The sequence below is a fragment of the Peromyscus leucopus genome, chromosome 5 (assembly GCF_004664715.2).
Source record: "Peromyscus leucopus breed LL Stock chromosome 5, UCI_PerLeu_2.1, whole genome shotgun sequence".
NCBI classification, from domain to species: Eukaryota; Metazoa; Chordata; class Mammalia; order Rodentia; family Cricetidae; genus Peromyscus; species Peromyscus leucopus.
In genome coordinates, this window is record NC_051067.1 from 134,328,577 (window position 1) to 134,347,856 (window position 19,280).

General features: G+C 45.2%; 1 protein-coding gene across 2 annotated transcripts in view; it reads right to left on the bottom strand.

Moving 5' to 3' along the window:
* Ankrd26 (ankyrin repeat domain 26) overlaps positions 1-19,280 on the bottom strand; it is a 46,909-nt gene that overhangs the window by 16,694 nt on the left and 10,935 nt on the right. For both annotated transcript variants that reach the window (XM_037206386.1, XM_037206387.1), the window contains 3 exons: positions 12,988-13,046; positions 12,479-12,578; positions 6,400-6,608 (listed from right to left, as the gene is read on the bottom strand). In XM_037206386.1, the coding sequence (XP_037062281.1) occupies positions 6,400-6,608; positions 12,479-12,578; positions 12,988-13,046 (368 nt within the window). The remainder of the gene's footprint in view (positions 1-6,399; positions 6,609-12,478; positions 12,579-12,987; positions 13,047-19,280) is intronic.

Sequence of the window (19,280 nt, forward strand, 5' to 3'; positions counted from 1 at the left end):
TAGATTGAAGGATAGAGGGGATAGAAACACAGGATAGCCTCTGGAGGGCATGGATCCTTATCCACTGGCCCCTTCTGTCTCTTCTAAAGGGCTATTTATTGGAATGCCAAGGGGTAGAGCAAAAGACCTCCCCCTAGCTCAGCCAAGTGCAGACCCTTCCAATCACCTAGTGACCATGCCCACAGTCAAGCAGCCTTCTAATGCGGCTCTGCTGGGTAAAGGAAGCTCAGATCTCACTTGGAAGCCTTTGTGGGTCTTCACAAATACCCTAACTGCCATCATAGAGCTGTCTGTCAGCCAGTAACTGATGGAAGCAGGTGCAGAGAGCCACAGCCAAGCACCAGGCCGAGCGCCAGAAGTACAGCTGAAGAGATGGAAGAAGAATTGTATGAGCAAGGGGCATCAAGATTATGATGGGGAAACCTAGGAGACAACCAAAGCAAGCTAGTGGGAACTCATGAACTTTAGACCAATAGCTGTGGAGCCTCTATGGGACTGGACTAGGCCCTTTGCATAATCGAGACAGTTGTGTAGTTATCTGCTTAAGGGGCCCCCTGGCAGTAGGATCAGAATCCATCCCTGGTGCATGAGCTGGCTTTTTGGAGCCCAATACCTATGGTGGGACACCTTGCACAGCCTTGATGCAGGGGGAGGGACTTGGACCTGCCTCAACTGATTGTACTCTGCTGACTCCCCATGATAGGCCTTACCTTTTTGGAGGAGGGCATTAAGGGTGGGTTGAGGTGGAAGGCTGGGGGAAGGGGCAGGGTGGGAGGAGGGAAGAGAGGGGAGTCTGTGGTTGGTATGTAAAATGAATAAAAAATGTCTTAATAAAGAAAAAATTAAATTAAAATAGTTGCAAACCTTCAAAAAAAAAAAAAAGACCTCCAAGCAGGCCTGAGCCGGCAGAGAACACAGATGGCTACCCTATTGCCCAGACTTCTTGGTTTCAGAGTAGGGGGAAGGATCAAGCCTGCACAATCGACAGAAATTAGCTGGGTCTGGTCTTCTCCAGGCTTGAGCCAGTGGAAGACACAGATGCCCCACCCCCACCCACTCACCCCCCACCCCACCCACCCCACCCCAGACTTCTTACACCATCATACCAAGCACTCCCCGAGGTTTCTAGGCCTGGGCATATGAGAGAAGAAAAGCAACAGCTCCACACCATGCCTTGTGGCTGGGACAGGCAGGACTCCACCAAACACCACCTGTGACCCAACCAAGAGCCCTGGTGCCCGGTGATTGGACATCACTATAGTAAGCGAGTACAGGGTGGGGAAATGGAAAAGAGAGAGCCAGAAGGGTTCACGGGCTGGGGTGAGAGGCAGATCTGAAGAGGTGGGGGTGATTAAGAACAGGCTGATGTGAATGGCTTGCTAGCCACCTGAGTTCAAGCTGATGTCCAGACCTGGATTATTGCCAAGGGCCAGGTCTTTGTCTGAGGCCAAGGGGGCCTGTGCTGATGTCTGTGGCTCCTATTGTCACTGAAGGCAGTGTGAAGGCCTGTGGTCTAGGCTACCACTTGGGGCCATGTTGGTGTCTGATGGCCATGTTGCTACAGAGGCCATGCCAATCTGGGACCATGGAGTCATCCAGGCCCAGGCCACTGCCTAGGGCCATGTCTGGGTCCACAGCCCTGTAGTAGTTAGGATCTAGGGCAATGTCCATGGCTCCTGTTACCGCTGAGGGCTCCGCAGATGCCCAGGGTCTGGTCAGAGACCATGTTGGTGCCCTAGGGCCATGCTGCCACCAGGGCCCATACTCATCCAGATGGCCTGTGCTGCCACCAGGCCATAGTGATGTCTGGTCCCAAGTTGCTGCGGAGGGCCATGTCTGGGTCCATGATCCTTCTGCAGCTGAGGTCTATAATGATGTCCATGGCTCATGTTAGCACAGAGAGTTATTGGAACCATGATATGCTGAGCCACACCCACCCTTCACTGGCCCTAGGATAGCTGGTCCTGTCCCTCACTGGATACTGCAGTAGGAGAGATGACCCCCAGGGAAAGATAGCCCTACCCATCACCACAGGCGTGTATCTCACCTGAGCAGCATACTACAGCTGACCCTGTGGTTGGGGATGCAGGTGAGAAGACCCCGAGGGTATGTGAGCAGGAAAGCTGATCCTATCACCCCATCTGCCATGTGGTGGTGTGGGTGAGAGAGAAAGATGCCCCTCCACCCCCCCCCACACACACACATTACCACCTGTGACAGGAGGGAGAACTGGCCCAGGGGTCACAAGAGTGGGAGAGCTAGCCCTGACCCTCCCTGGCTGTGGCACACAGGAGAGCAGGCTCTGTACCCCGTCTTGGCGGCACACTAGAGCTGGCCCTGTGTCTGGTATGCAGGTGAGCCAGCCCTGGGGGCGTGAGAGCAGGAGAGCTGACCCACACACACCTCATCTGCCCCCTACAGCAATCAGGAGAGAGGGCTCTGCACCTTGTCTGGGCAAAACAGTAGAGCTGGCCCTGGTGGTGTGAGTGTGCATGACCTAGATCTGAGGATCTGAGAGCAGGAGAACTAGCCTGGTTCCTTGCTGCAGGCTGCATTGGGTGAGCTAGCCGAGGCAGTGCTGGAGAGCTCTCCTCTACCCAGTCCCAGAACCAGGGGCTATGAGTTGGCCCACCCCAACATCCACCTCACCTATGAACTATTGGAGCAGGTGAAGAGGACAAACCTACAGATCTCCATGACACAGGACAACAGCAGGAGCCCCAGTGAGAACCCATTATCTGTGGTGTAGCAGAAGCCAGAGACCTGGAGCCAGACCAATGACTCCTGGCAATACACGTAATTTGCAAGTAATGATGAATGGACTAAAGGGTAAACTGTGTGACTCAAAGGGCCACACTACAGCTTCCATGACAAGATTCTCTCTCTCTCTCTCTCTCTCTCTCTCTCTATCTATCTATCTATCTATCTATCTATCTATCTATCTCTATCTCTATCTCTCTGGTTGGTTGGTTTTTCCTTTAAATTTGGTTTTGTTTGGGGGGAGGGAAGTTGGCAAAGAAAGAGGGTACACATGAGGGGTGGGGAGATAAGTGGGATTGGAATGCATGATGTGAAATCCACAAAGAATCAATACAAGTTGAAAAGAAATTTACACTAAAGATACTATCTGAACACACACACACACATAGATGTAACCTATCGTCTTATTAAAATAAGAAACACAGAGCCAATGTAAAAGAGAAAGCTCAGAGGTCAGAGGTCAGAGCTAAAATCTTACCTCCTGCAGTGCTCCTAGCTTCCCCGAGAGAGAGCTACTTCCTGTTTGTCTGTCTTTAAATAGTCTTTCTGTTCTGCCTTCTCATTGGTTGTAAACCCAAACACATGACTGCCTCGTCACTGCCTGTAAGTACCGCCCTCCAGGTCTTAAAGGCATATGTCTCCAATACTGGCTGTATCCCTGAACACACAGAGATCTACCTAGCTCTTCTAACCACCACACTCTTGCTATGGCTCTAATAGCTCTGACCCCAGAGCAACTTTATTTATTAACATACAATTAAAATCACATTTCAGTACAAATAAATTATCACCATACACACACACACACACACACACACACACACACACACACACACACACGCATGCACGCGCATACCTCCTGAGCAGGGCTGGAGAGATGGCTCCAGTAGGCTTCGCTCCGGGGATGCAGAGATGGTTCAATATATGTAAATCATTAAATGGAATTTACCACACAAATATGTCCAAGGACAGAAACTATGTGATTATCTTATTAGGTGCATTAAAGGCCTTTCACAAAATCCAACACCCTTTATGATTAACCCTGGAGAGACAGGGATGGAGAAAATACATGCAAAAAAAAAAGGCTAAGTATGACAAACCAATAGCCATGATCCTAGGGAGTGGAGAAAAACCTGAAGCACTCCCACAGAACAAGACAAGGCTGTGGGTTCAACAATGCCTGGAATATCAGCTCGAGCAACAGGACAAGAGAAGGAAATAAGAGGGACACACATAGGAAAGGAGGCTGTCAAAGTATTCCTGTTTGCAGATGACATGATTCCACACATGACAGACCCCAAGGACTCCACCAGGAAACTCCTAGAGCAATGAACACTTTCAGCATTGTGGCCAGTTACAAAGCTCACAACAGTGGTTTTCCTACACACCAAAGACAAACAGGCTGAGGAAGAAATCAGGGAAACTATCCCATTCACACAAGCATTGAGAAATCAAGCTGGTACTACCAGGAAGCTTCCTCCCACTGGCTAGCTTTCATAGCACCAGAAGGTGCTGTGCAGGTTGATTGGGAAGAAAAGTCATCAACTGTCTTACCCATCTGTGAATCCTGCAAGCCACACTCATGATCAGCATGGTAAAAGATGTGCCCATGGAGACAATAGTGGCATTAATTATGGGGATAACCAACCACTTTCTGATTGGACATCAGGTCCACTTCACAAGAGAAAAACAAACATGTGATGCTATGAGCCTGGTCAAGAACTGATGGCTGGGGAGCTCATAGGCCCCGAGAAGTAAAACCCCTACTATTATTTTGCCAAATGGACATAGTACAAGACTGCCCTCTAAATTTGTAAAGATTAGTGCAACTAACTCTCAGACCTCACTGGAGAAATATCTATGTTCAGAAGACAGTGGTTAATGCAGAAACTCACAATTGGTCAAAGTACAGAGAATGAGTCAATGGTGTGCTAAGCCTTTATCAACCTCTCCCCACAAGGCTCAGAGACCATCTCAGAACAAATGAGGAAGACAGAGCATAAGAGCCAGAGGTCAGGGAGGACTAAGACAAACAGTATCTTCTAGGCACACCAGGATTGCTGCCTTCCTGAACTTGCAGCAGCCTGCACAAGACCAAGCCAGGCACATCCCAGCGTGTGTGGGAGAGGGGTTTTCAAGGCCTCACACCAGAGGTGCCATTGACAGTTAAGGCTCTGAGGGTGAATCAGTTTGCTTTAAGGCTGTGGCCCCTGGGAGGTGGACCAGTCCTCCAGCGGATGGCCCCAATCCCATGAGTATACCGGTAATAGAAATTAGACTTGGTGGGTTACAATTTTAAGGGAAAACAAACAAACAAACAAACAAAAGACAGGACACCCAGAAGCATTTGCTTCTGCTCTCTGTACGCTGCTCCCATATGAAGAAATCAAGCCTTTTCCACTGAGGAGGAATTCAGAGCCTAAGGGAGGCCAAGATGCAGATAAATTAAGAAACTGAAGCAGCCCAGGCAGTTAGTTCAGAACATCCTTACCAAGGTGTGGAGGTGGGGCTGCATTTTCTGTCCGCCTTACACTCCTGCCCACACAGAACAAGGAATTAGTCTAACCAGCTGGGACTTCCACTTCCCTTCTGTTGTAGAATATTATTTTAAGATGTGTTACTTTTGTTTATGTTGCATTTGTTTAACTCTGTGAAGCTGTGTTACTGTGCCTGTCTAAAACACCTGATGGTCTAATAGAGAACTGAACGGCCGACAGCAAGGCAGGAGAAAGGATAGGTGGGGCTGGCAGGCAGAGAGAATAAATAGAAGGAGAAATCTAGGAGGACAAAAGATCAAGAAAGGAAAGAGGAAGGAGGAGGACATCAGGGGCCAACCACCCAGCTACACAGCCAGCCACGGAGTACGAGTAAGATTTATAGAAGTAAAAGAATGGGGAAAGGCCTGAGGCAAAAGGTAGACGGGATAAGTTAAGGAAAGTTGCAAGAAACAAACCCAGCTAAAGGCCAGGCATTTATAAGTAATAATAAGGCTCCATGTGTGATTTATTTGGGAAATAGGTGGCAGGCCCCCCAAAAGAGCACTTTTCAGTTCAGGGTTGGTCTTTGCTTGTATCCCAGCAACGCAGTCAGGGAAAGAAAAAAAATGCTCAAGGGCAGCAACTCTGCAGCTCCCTCTAGTGGTGAAGCTGAGCCACAGGAAAGTTAAATTATCAGAGCCAGGATGTGCCCAGGAGCGGTGCCAGCAGTTAAATTACCAGAGCCAGGATGTGCCCAGGAGCAGTGCCAGCAGCACTTGACAGCTTGGGTTTAGGTTATAATCCTCCAAAGATCACTAAGTTTTTAATATATATATTTATGAAACACTGATAATCAGATCATCATAATAACTGTGGTTACTAGAGAATTTTCATAAACATTTACCTAAAAATCAGTAGATTAAATCAACTAGGTGAGACTACTAAGGTGGAAAATAGACGTAGAACGAAGAATAGAGGAGTAAGAAGTGTCCTGGATTAACATTTCAAAGCCAGGTCATTTGCCAACATGACTTCCCAGAACTACAATTATCTACTTAGCTTTCACAATCCACAAATCCAGGAACCCAGTTCACTAAGAACTACACTTTCGTGACCAGGCCTTGAGACTGGTTTCTCCTCGGCACTTCTCTCTCCCACTCACCTACTCGGAAGAAGTGAGAGTAAGGCATTATTACTTCTTAGTTCTTTTAGATACAGTTTCTTGTACTTTTCCACTTCCATTTTGCAAGTGTCGTCCTGCATTCTCACTTCCGAGAGCGCAGATGTGAGCTTCGTCAGCTCCGCCTGACTCCTCAGCACGGCAGCGTCCTCCCTCCTCTTCCCTGGATCGCCTTTGGGTGCTGCCTCCACCTAAGACACATCACAAAGGGGGACTTTCACAAATCAGAATACAAGTAGCTGCTGTGAACTTGAGTTGTTTTCAGTGTGGACTCATGACTCAGCAGCTACAAGTATGTATGCCAGAAATGGAACATACATTTTGAAAAGATACACTCTGAAGAAAATAAAGTGACCAGCAAAAAAGTTTAAAGGGACACAGGGAAGGCAGTGGGGTTTGGAGAAATAGCAATAACAGATAATGACATATGTACGTGAAAATGTCACAGGTTCTCTGAATGCTACTAAAAAAATAACTCAAAGAAAAACACTACTGGAGTTTAAAATACTTTTCTTCAGTATCAAATGTATTAAATATGACTAATAAATATCTGTGCTGCATTCTTCACACATGCACACAGTCTGCGTGCGTGTGCGTGCGTGCGTGCGTGCGTGCGTGCGTGTGCGGTTTCTGTGGGCGTGGATTGCTGTGCTTTCAAAACTGACCTTGGCACAAACTAGACGAACTGAGCTGCATCTTCAGTCACAAGTTACCTTGTGGTAGCTCCTGTGTAATTTCATAGTTCCAAAAATAATAAAATCAATCCAGAAATTTTAATCACAAACACTGCAACCTGCTGAGCCCACCAGGCTCCAATTCATGGTCACAAATGGCCCTAGTTAATCTTACAGAGTCATAAAACAAATGGATATACAGGAATGTGAGAAGAAGATTTGTAGGGAGGGAGAAGAGTGGATGGGGAGAGAGGTGAGGGTCAGAGTGGTCATTATGCAATGTATAACATGTGAGAAGTTACAAAAATAATTTTATAAAATTAAAAATAAAAATAAAACAGGCTCAGTGTGGTATACCTTGGGACGAAAGAAGGATGGAAGCCACGGGTTTTTCAGGGATGGTAGTGGATGCCTGCTGGTGCTTCAGGAGATTGACTAGAAGGGATTGAAGGCTGACTAAGGGATGATCTTGCTACACAGCGCTGAAAGCAAATCCACATGCAAGCTGAGCTGAAGAGCGATGATTGAGCGAAGAGCCTGGTCTTGCTGAGTCAAATACCTGTTTCTTGTTTGTCCTCCCCACATGTCAACTGACACACAAAGCTAAAATAAATGGCTTCTGAGATAACACCCAATCCAGGGAACATGGGGTCTAAAGATGAAACTGTGATAGTGACTATAAAACCTCTCATAGCTAAATCCCAAGGGTTTAGAGTGTTCCTTAATCCATGACAGGTTCTGGGGTTTTAGAATTCTCACAGCAATGTTCTAGAACCACTTCCTAGGAAGCCCAACAGGCGAAGTTCACCTCTAAAGGATTTGCAAATGTAGCTTTTCAAGTTGCACAGAACCTGATGATTTTCATGGGACAGTCAAAGTCCTTAAAAGAACCAGCTTAGCAAGCATACCACCTGCTGGTCTGGGTTGAGAGAGACCCAGGAAAATAAGAGAGGGCTTTGGGTATTGGGAGTTCTCCAGTGCTGGAATGGGCAGAGAAAAGAACTCAGATACAAAAAATAGGCTATTGTTTTGAAAGTGGGGGGAGGGGATGGGAAGAAAACAGTTGAAGAGATGGCTCAGCAGGTCAGTGTTTGCCCCTAAGCCTGATGACCTGAGTTCCATGTCAGGAATCCCACAAGAATATCAGGAACAGTCAACACAAATGTCCCTCCCCTGATGTGTCTGTATAACAGGTCTGCATATTTCTTGCTATTAAAACTTAAACGAAATAGTTAGTGTATTAGTTACTTTCTCCCTTGCTACCATAAAGTGTCCTGACAAAGACAACTTAAGGGAGAAAGGACCTTATTCTAGCTTACATTCTGAATGTTCAATCCATCATGTCAGGGAAGACTGGGGAAGGATCCTGAGGCAGCTGGTCACATTGTATCCATAGTTAGGAAGCAGAGAGCAAGAATGGCAGCTCACTCTCTCCTTTGTATATAATCTAGAATAATATAACCCTGGGAAGGGTGCTGTCCCCTTTTAGGACAGGTCTTCCCACTTCAATTAACCTAATCAACATAATGCCTCACAAGATGTACAGAAGTTTGTCTCTTAGGGCATTAAAGAGCCTATCAAGTTGGTGACCAATGTTAACCATTACAGAGAGCAACTACTTCATTGGTCCAATGTGGTGCTTGTTAAGGTCCTGGAGAAGCCCCACAAAAGACCACCATCCATGTATACAATCAAACAAGAGCATTTCATATCCAACCTGCCACTGTTGTGGAGCCAGTTTCCGATGCAAGCACATAAGGGTCCTTTTATTTTCTGGGTCCGAACCTGGGCCACCACATGGCAGGTGGAGGGATATGTGGCAGCGGCAGCAGGCCCAGGAGTAGAGAGTTTTTAATAGGGAAAATCCACAAGCCGGGAATTACATGCTTTGACATCTTGGGGTCGGGTAGAAAGGCTATGGGGCAAGGTGATTTTTTTTTTTAAACTGTTGGTCTAGACTTTCAACAAAACCACATTTGAAACTCTTGTGTTAGACTTTTGGTGGGGAATCACAACTTGCTGAGCAGGATTATCTGGGTTGCTCAGCAGGATTATCTGGATATCTTCAAAGGGCCATAAACAGCAGACAGAATGTCTGCAGGAGCATACTGTTCTGTATCTGTCCGAGTTGTCATGGCACATTCCTGAGGTCCTTCCTGGAACCGAAGGTGGTCTAAGATGATGGTCCTTCCCTGAGATGGAGTCTGCACTGCCTTCACACCATCCCATACAAAGACAAGATGGCAATGACCCTGACAAGGAAGTGAGGGCTCCTTTTAAGCCTAACTAAGGGGAGTGTCCAAGGAAGCAGCTCATCTTAGATATGATTGGCTTATGCGAGTGGCAGTCATGTTAGTAACTGCTAATTGGCTAGGGTTAGTTGGGGGTTGGTCTGGGCTACAGTTTTTCATATTTGAGCAGGTCTGGATAAGCCTCAGACTTTGTCCTTATTTGGTTATTACCTTGAGCTGTTGATTATGGGGGCTGGCTCAGTGGCCCAGGCTTGTTACATCCTGACTCCCTTGTCCCTGTGTCATGGGCACCAGTGATTGATTGCCCTTTGTGTTAGTATTCTGACCTGCCCCTTGGGGACCTGCCCCTTGGGGACCTGCCCAGTCCTCTTGACTCCCTTTAAGAAGAAAACTCCTTAATCCAGCGCCTTAGACCGCTCGGCCATGCTACCCTTGTGTCCGACCTAGGCCGGGCGGTGGTGGCGCACATCTTTAATCCCAGCACTCGGGAGGCAGAGGCAGGCGGATCTCTGTGAGTTCGAGGCCAGCCTGGTCTCCAAAGCGAGTTCCAGGAAAGGCGCAAAGCTACACAGAGAAACTCTGTCTCGAAAAACCAAAAAAAAAAAAAAAAAAAAAAAAAAAAAAGAAGAAGAAAACTCCTCCCTCTTCGCTCTCCCCCCCTTCCTTCCTCCCCCACCATGAGGTGTGCACACCTCCGCTTTCCCTCCCTCCCCTCTCTTCTTCTCTCTCCCTCTTTCCCTGTCTATCTTTTTATTGTAATCAACCCTCTCTCCACGTGGATGCAGTGCTCGGGGTGTGAGTGACTTTCCACTCCAGTCACCACTATCTGCATGGCGGGCATCTCGGCTCTACCCGCCAAACCCTCCCCTGCACCACATTACACTATGTTCGCGGTTCCTCTTTCGAAACTGCTTGCTCAGTTCCAAAAAGCAGAGTTCCAAAAAGCAGAGACCGAGGCCTAGTTCTTAACTGAGTTATTAGGGCAGGCTGTCATGATATTTGCCTGGCCTTCTCAGTGTTCACAATGCAACAGGGGTCAACTTCCAGGAAGGAAAACACAGATGCCAGGATGTTGCTCATCTTGGTGTATAGATACACAGTTTTCATTGTATAGCAATCATATTTCAATCCTAGTGATACTGTGGAAACCAAAGTTACATTTTAAGTTTTAATCACTATGCCTAAGAGATCCATGAAACAAAAATGCCTCTGATTTGCAAGCCCCTTGCCTAAGGACAGATAGTTCCTGAAATGCTGGAGGCTGTTGTTTATGGGAGACAACAAGGCACATGCTGTCACTCCCCTAAACAAGTTTGTTCGACCCATCTGCACTGGGTGTGCTTGATCACATGTGGGCGGGAGGTCCACAGGCAGGAAATACGTCAGGATGTACACTTGCCCCTGACTGGATGTAGGCTGGAGGCACATCAGGATGCATGCTTGCCCCTGCTTGGACCTGATGGGAAATTCTTAAGCAGCTAAAAACTGTGACATGGGGCCATTTTTTTTTCTGGGAAACCGGAGATGAACCTGGTCAGAGTCCATCCACCTGGCCAGTATTTAATTAAAGCTTGCTTCAAATTTGGCCTTAAATTGTGGTAGTGTTCTTATTCTCAACTGGTGGGATTAACAATACATCCACCTTTCAGGAACGTGGACAGTTACATGGATGGGAAGCTCGGACACAGATGAATGTCAGCGTTAGGAGTAGTAGGTTACTCTATGAGGCCCAAGACAGCCAAGAAAACATGTCTATTTTTTATTTTACTGAATAACTTTCCTTTTTAAAACCCCAAAAGGGGGAGGGGAGAGGAGGACAATTCTCTGGCATGAAAAAGGGCTTCTATAAGACCCAGTATTTGTTCTTGATGAGGAGTAGAAATCATAAGTCACTTATCCCCCAAAGCTGTCACAGTTAGCTTCGGTCGTCACCTTGACAGAGCTGGAAAGAGGAAACTTCAAGAGAGGAATTTCACCGTCAGATTAGCTTGAGGTAGGTCTGTGGGGCATTTTCTTGATTGCTGATTGACATAAGTGGGCCCATCCAACTGAGGGTGTAGCACCCTTAGACATGTGGGCCTGGGCTGCTTAAGAAATATAGTGGAGCAAGCCATGGGAGTTGATCAGTAAGCAGCATTCCTCCATGCCTCTGCTTCAGTTCCTGCCTTTAGGTTCCTGCCTTAAATTCTGGCCCTGACTTCCCTCAGTGATGGACTGTGACTGGGAGTTCTATGGTGAAATAAACACTTTCCCCCTGGTTGGCTTTGGTCCATGTCTCAGTGAGGGTTCCTATTGCTGCAACAAAATACCATGACCAAAAGCAAGTTGGGGAGAAAAGGGTTAATTTGGCTTATTAATTTGGAAGTCAGAACAGAAACTCAAGCAGGGCTGGAACCCGTGGGCAGGAGCAGAGGCCTCAGAAGGACACTGCTCACTAACTTGCTTAACATGACTTGCTCCGCCTGCTTTCTACAGAACCCAGGCCCACCAGCCCAGGGATGGCACCACCCACCGTGGCCTGGGCCCTCCCGCATTGATCACTAATTGAGAAAATGCCTTACAGCTGGATCTCATGGGGGCCATTCCTCAGCTGAGCCTCCTTCCTCTGATGACTCCAGCTTGTGTCAAGTTGACATGCACAACCTGGCCAGCACAGCCCGTGTTTTATCAACAACAGAAAGCAAAACTAGTGCAGAAGCTGTGAGACTCTGGCACTAAGAGAAACGCAGGATTCCCCGTCTAGCCACTACTGAATGTAAGAGTCATTCAAAACTTTTATCAGGGACTCGGCCATATTCACAACAATGTCCAAACAGCACTGTCGACAACAACCAAAATGTGGAAACCAGTCGGTGTGCCCATCAGTGGCTGGATATATAAAACAGGACCATCACTATTTCTTATTAAAAATTACACCAAAATCATTTCTTATATTAATTAGTCAATTACTATAAAGCCAGAGGTCTTGCACCTCTACTAATAATAAATAATAGTAGCAACATAATTAAAACAAATATTTTTATCAATATGCCTTTTCATAGCAGATAACCTACTCCTATGGAAAACTACTCAAGAACGAACGGCATCTCTTTCCATACCAATGACATTAACGAGAAACCAGGGAAACTGACTCACCGCCTCAGCTCCCGCATTTAACAGTTTCTCCCAGAGAGCTTCCATTTCTCTTGCTTGCTTTTCAGTTGTGACGATTAAGTTGGAATTTTCAAGTTCAATCCTAAATATTTTAAAGGAATTGTTCTCACAGGTGAATTTTAAATACCACATAATTCCTAAATAATTGTCTTAAAAGCAATTTTGCAAATTCTTTGAAAAACAAGATATTCGGTAGATGAATCATGTTCCTAGCTGTGCTGTGAAGTTCAGAGATTGTGTGGATAACTGCTTTCTCCTTTTATTTTTGTGGATGTGAATGAAACAAGGGCCTTATGCATGCAAACATACATGCTGCCACTCAGTTACCTCCCGCCCCCATGCAATTGTGTAATGCAAGTCAAATGGCTGGAAGCAGAAGTTTACCCTGGCCTTACACATGTGCACCTCTGCTTCCGTGGATGTGTTGCTCACACTACTCTGTCTGCCTCACAAACACTCCAGCTGTCTTTGCAAGCTGCATGCAGTTCTACCTCTGAATCCTATGGCAGATCATCTTGGCAGCTTTTAGTATATCCAGTGCTTCTTGCAACTAGAACAAAGAACAGGGAGAAGCTACAATTAGACACGTACAAGCTGGTCCATCTCGTGTTTGTGTTCCCTTCTCAGATTCCATTGGAGCACAGACAGACCCTTCCTCTGCATGTCGTCCACAATTATTCTGTGCTATAATTGATGAGCTAGCAGACCTACTGCTACATGGATCTGGTGATCTGTAAAGCCCAATATCACACTATCTGGCTTTTCCCAGAAATGTTTATGACCCCAGAACTAATGTTGAAACACATCATTAGTTTTGAATTATATTTTATCAGATGCTCAAGTTGAAACAATTGGTAAAATAGAGTATATTCCATGTGGTAATAATATATCTGCATTTTTACTTCCAAACATCTCCTCACCATAATTTGAGAAGCCATATCAGTGATGATAAAAACTAACATGATGCATTCCTTAGATGACATCTTAGTCACTGTTCTATTATTGTGAAGAGACACCATGGCCACAGCAACCCTTATAAAAGAAAGCATTTAACTGAGAGCTCACTTACAGTTTCAGAGGTTTAGTCCATTTTCACAGCAGTGAACATGATGGCGGGCATGACAGACTGGGCCTAGCATGGGCTTTGGAAACCTCAAAGCCCACTCCCAATATCACACTTCCTCCAACAAGGCCACACCTCCTAATCCTTCTCAAATAGTGAACTCCCTGATGACTGAGCATTCAAATATATGAACCTGTGGGGGCCATTCTCATTTAAACCACCACAATGTCTCATAGGATCATTTTCAGGGACAGTATCTACACAGATGCCACAATGCCTGGGTCTCCATCTCAACTCAACAGTTATGAGGTGAGGGATCCTAAGAAAGTTAATGTTTTGTCTTGGTTGCTTCATCTGTGATATGGAGATATTGATAGAAACCACTACATTGGATTGTCGAGGGTATTGTTGGGAAATATATAGAAGGCATATTATAAGCTACATATAACATCTGATTCTGGCGTTAGCATCAAGATTACATTTTATATTCTAATATGCAAGGGGAGAGCTCTTCCTAGTGAGTCCTTTCTTACTTTAGTGAAAGTGTAGGCATATGAGGAATGAGACCCCTAATGCATCCTTAGTACTTCTTGAAATTTGGCCAATTATACCAGTGTTGTGCAGCTGTTTCCTCTGGATGGCAACATTCCTTCCTGGAGGAGAATGAGGATCGTGAGACTCTAGAGGCTCATGAAAATTACTAGGCTCAGGATGCCCACAAAACTTACAGGACCCATGGAGGCCCCTCCAGGAGATCAAACAATACCTGGGGGAGACAAGACTCTTCCACAGAGCTGCCTGTATGCTGTGCAGGAAACATCTGAGCTGTCACTATGCTGGGGTGGGCTTTTTGGGGATGCAGCTGCGAATGCTGATGATCTTCTTCAGCGATCGCCAAAACTCAATGTTGATTACAACCCATCTTGGGCAGCATTGTTCTTTTGGTATACCATTGTTGTTGTATCTGGTGTGAATAGACATTTAGTCACAGCTCCACAGAAGAAGCCACACAGCAACTGGACAGTAGTACTCCTGCCTACTTAGAATAGCCCATGCCTCCAGGATCTTAGGACTACTCAGCAGGTTGTGATAGTGTAAGGCAGTGCCAGTGGGACCTGCTGGAATAGGGGACATGGAAGTGACATGACCCAGAGGTAGGCTAAAGCTCTCATGGACTCTACTGTAGAATCAAAGGTCTTTATCAGTCTGTCCCAACCACTGTCATGAAAGGCTGCTTTGTCACCCCCATGTGTGTTAAAGTGTTATGGAACAGTGCATAAAAGAAGCTGCTGCAGGGGCTTACCCACCAGTTATGTGCTAAGCATCTGCAATCTCCAGTTCTGGCTACAGAAGGAAGGAATGCAGATATACATTTTCCCATTGTGAGGCAAACAGGAACATTTAATTAAACAATGTCCTAGTCATTAAGTGCATTTGATTTTATACTAAATTTCTCAGAATATATTGAAAATAAAAGTTTCACTATATCCTGTTCTCAGGAAAAAATTATTGGTATGATACAGAGGTATGATATAGATTTTATCCTGTAATTTAAGCAAATATGTTTTTAGTTAATTTAAGAAAAAGCATCACATATCACCTGATATTCTTCCCAAGTTAACTTATACTTAGACAATATTTTCTCTCATGCAGAAATAATTAAATCAATGTAAAGTTGAAGGATAAACTGCTCTGAACAGACAAGTTCTACATCGACTTTGAATAATCAGTCCAGTTGGAGAAGGCTTCGTGGAAGAGAAAATGGTGAGCCACTCCTAAATAAATTAGGCCAGATGAGTGAATACAGAGAAGACAGAAAGAACAGCATGAGGAAAGGCAGCTAGATGGCACCATGAATTCAGCTGGCTAGGAGGGCAAAACCCTGTAGCAAGGAAATAAGAAGAGGTCTACAGAGCTGGTAGAGCAATGTTCACAGCAGAATTACTAGCAGGAGCTGAACAGTGGAGCAAACTAATATCCATCAATCAAGGAACAGGCACACGGTGCATCCACACAAGGGTGTGTGTGTGTGTGTGTGTGTGTGTGTGTGTGTGTGTGTGTGTGTTGAGACAGGATCTCATTAGGTAGCCCTGGCCAGGAACTCACTATGCATGCCAGGCTGACTTTGAACTTGAGCCTATCTTCCTTCTTCTGACTCCTGAGTGCTGGGATTACAGATATGAGCCACCATGCCTGGCCATACAAGAGATGCTACACAGTGACATAAAGAAATGAAGATGAATCCCAAAAGTACTGTGCTAACTAAAAGGAGTAAGTAATGGTCTTGATATTTTACGACTCTATCCACATGAAACGCTCGGAACATTGGAATTAAATTCACAATGTATAGATTGGCATTTTCAAAGAATAAAGAAGGTTGAGGGAGTAAGGGGCTAATGGGGTCTAAATATGTAATCAAGAACACAACCTACAAACACAAAACCTTGCTGAAACTAAGTAGCAAGTACAGTCTCACATATGTTATTGTGATGGTTTCAAAAAAAATGGCCCCCAAAGGGAGTGGCACTATTAGGAGGTGTGGCCTTATTGGAGTGGGTGTGGCCTTATTGGGGTGGGTGTGGTCTTATTGGAGGTGTGTCACTATGGAGGTTTGCTCTGAGTTCTCATACATACTCAAGATACTGCCCAGTGAAACAAACCACTTCCTGTTGCATGCAAGTTGTAAGACTCTCAGCTACTTCTCCAGCACCATGTCTGACTGCACACAGCCATGTCACATTGTGATGATAATGGACTGAACCTCTGAACTGTAAGTCACCCCAATTAAATGTTTTTCCTTTATAAGAGTTGCCATGGTCGTGGTGTCTCTTCACAGCAAGAGAAATCCTAACTAAGATAGCAGCTGGTACCAGGAATAAGACATTAGTGTGATAGGCCTGATCATGTTTTTGTTTGGAGGAATTTGGACTTTGGTACTTTGGGTTAGGAAAGCAGTGGAAGGCTTTAAGAGCTGCTTAATGGGCCATACCGCTAGGGACGTGGAAGACAGTGTGTAGTGGTTCCCCTACAGGCTTTACAGCAGCCAGGGGAAAAAATGATCCACGAAGAGACAAGAAAGAATCTCAGCTAAGCCCAATTTTATTATAACCAGTGCTGGACCAGGACTTCTAGATCTGGCCCAGATCATTTTACTTCAGCCGTATTTAAGCACAGCACAATTTTTGAAAAAGGTATTCAGATAACAAGTAACTCAGTCCCAAGTGCACAACAAATTAAGATGTGTTTACACTGAGATTCTTACAAAGTCCATCTGGCTTCTTTCCCAAGAATGGGTGCTGTTGACTCAGAGATAGTGCCCAAGATTCAGGGTCTAGGGAGTGTGACTGAGGTAAACACAATGTCTGTGGGTGTCAGGATTGGCCTGGTCCTAAGATGACACAGAAGTCACTTAGGCTGTTGTAACGCACACGTGACCTCTCTCCTAAGAGAGCAGTGCTCAAGATTTAGGGGAAAGGTCTTGGATAAGGAAAAACATAAATTCTGTGAGATAAGGCAGAGCCTGTCTCCTCAGACAGCAAAGGCTCACCAGGGCGTGACAGGACATCATTCCCAGCATTCCAAGAAGAGCAACTCCACACTCCTTCCTCTGAAGAGGTCTAACTTTCCTGGCTTCCCTAGTGCTTATCTGTGTGCACAAGGCTCTTTGTTCTCAACAACAGTGGTGCTAAGAGGGATTTGAACTGTTGGGGGCTGGCTCAAGAGGTTTCAGGAAAGAATTTTAGTATATTGCCTAGAGATCATTCTTGTGATATTTTGGTGAGGAATGTGGCTGCTTTTTTACCTTGTCCAAAAAGTTCGCCTGAAACTAAAGTGAAGAGATTTGGATTAATTCACTTAGCAGAAGAAATCTCAAAATAGCCTAGTATATACTCTGTTGCGTGGTTACTAGTGCTAACTCTGATGAAGACATAATGAGAAGGAGCAAGCTGAGCAAGGAAAAATATTTGAGGAAAAAAGGAACTCCAGGCAGGAAATCCATGCAAAGATACAGGGAGAAGAAAGGCAGAGTCAGGGGAGACACTTCGAGCTGCCAGGGGAGCAAGATGTAATAGAACACAGGTAAAGCCACGAGACACATGGCAATACATAGATTAGTAGAAATGGACTAAGTTAAGATGTTAGAGCCAGCTAGCAATAAGCTTGAGCCATAGACCAAACAGTTTGTAATTAATATTAAGCCTCTGAGTGATTATTTTTTAAAAACAGCTCTTCCCGGGCAGGACTAGGCTGGAACAGGCAGGACCCAGAAACTTCAGTCTATACGGGTGTCCCTGAATGGAGGTCTAGAGAGGCCATTGAATTCCATTGAATTAAGCTATGAAGTTGAAGCCTGGATTGCCTTGGAGACCCCAAGATGATAGAGATGCTAGAGCCCTGGGATACCTCCCAAGGAAAGGTGCTCACAGGGAGTAGAAGCAGCCCAGGAGAAAGAAGTGTGTTGCAGTCAACAAAGCTGAAGGGTATTGGAGATCTGAAGAGTTCTTTGACCTCAGACATGGGGATGCAGAGTTTGGAGTTTGCCCAACAGGTTTTCAGTCTTGCTTTGGTCCAGAATTTCTTCACTATGCTCTCTTCTCTAAGTTTTGGAATGATAATACATCTCCTGTGCCATTATGTGTTGAAAGTATATGATCTGCTTTTTTTATTTTAGCTTTACAAGGGATTACAGTTAAGAGATTGCATGAATTTCTTCTGAGACTTTGCATTTTAGACTTTTAAATAGGTTTGAGACTGTTATAGACTATGGAGACTTTGAAGGTGGACTGCATGCATTTTTGCATCATGACATGGCTACAAGCCCTTGGGGCCAGGGAGTAGAATGTGGTGGTTTGAAAGAAAATGGCCCCCAAAGAAAGTGGCAATGTTAGGAGGTGTGGCCTTTTGGGAGTAGATTTGATCTTATTGGAGGAAGTTTGTCACTGTGGAGACAGATTCTGAGTTCTCATATATGCTCAAAATACCACCCAGTGTCTCAGACCACTTCCTGTTGCCTCTAAGATGTAGGATTCTCAGTTTCTTCTGCAGTACCATGTCTGCCTACATGCTGTCATGTCCCACCATGGTCATGGTGTCTCTTCACAGCAATAGAAACCCTAAGACAATTATTTAGATTCCAATTGTTTGAATGACAGCTGAGTTTATCAAAGAACAAAACAAGTTCTTTAATGCAGGTAGAGACAGTACCAGGAATTAACATTACATTACAAAACATTTAACTAACATCATCATAATTTCAAAGCTAAGTAAGCCTTATTTTAGCATAAAAAATGCCTAAACTGATATTTATCCTAGGGGTTGCCCTTGGCTTACCTTTCATGCCATTATTCAGAAAAATATATGCTGAGCATCTGCTATATGCCAAGATTTACAACAAACAAAAATCAAAAACTTTGTCATTTCCTTTTAGGATGAGACAACAATTTGTTTCAAGTCTAAATAAATGTCACATGCCACAGAATGTTCCGGTCCACCATGGACCACATGTACACAGTGGTCCCACAAGACTGCGGGACATAGTGCTGTGGTAGCACCCAGGGATTATATAAGCACAGGGTTTGTGTGAGTGAGCACAGGACCATGGTGTTTCCACAAGTGAAATTGCCAAACACCACGTTTCTCAGGTTGTATCCCTGTCCATAGGCAAAATACAACTATGTGCGTGAAAGGCAAAGAGTGTTATATGTTATACTGATGAAACAA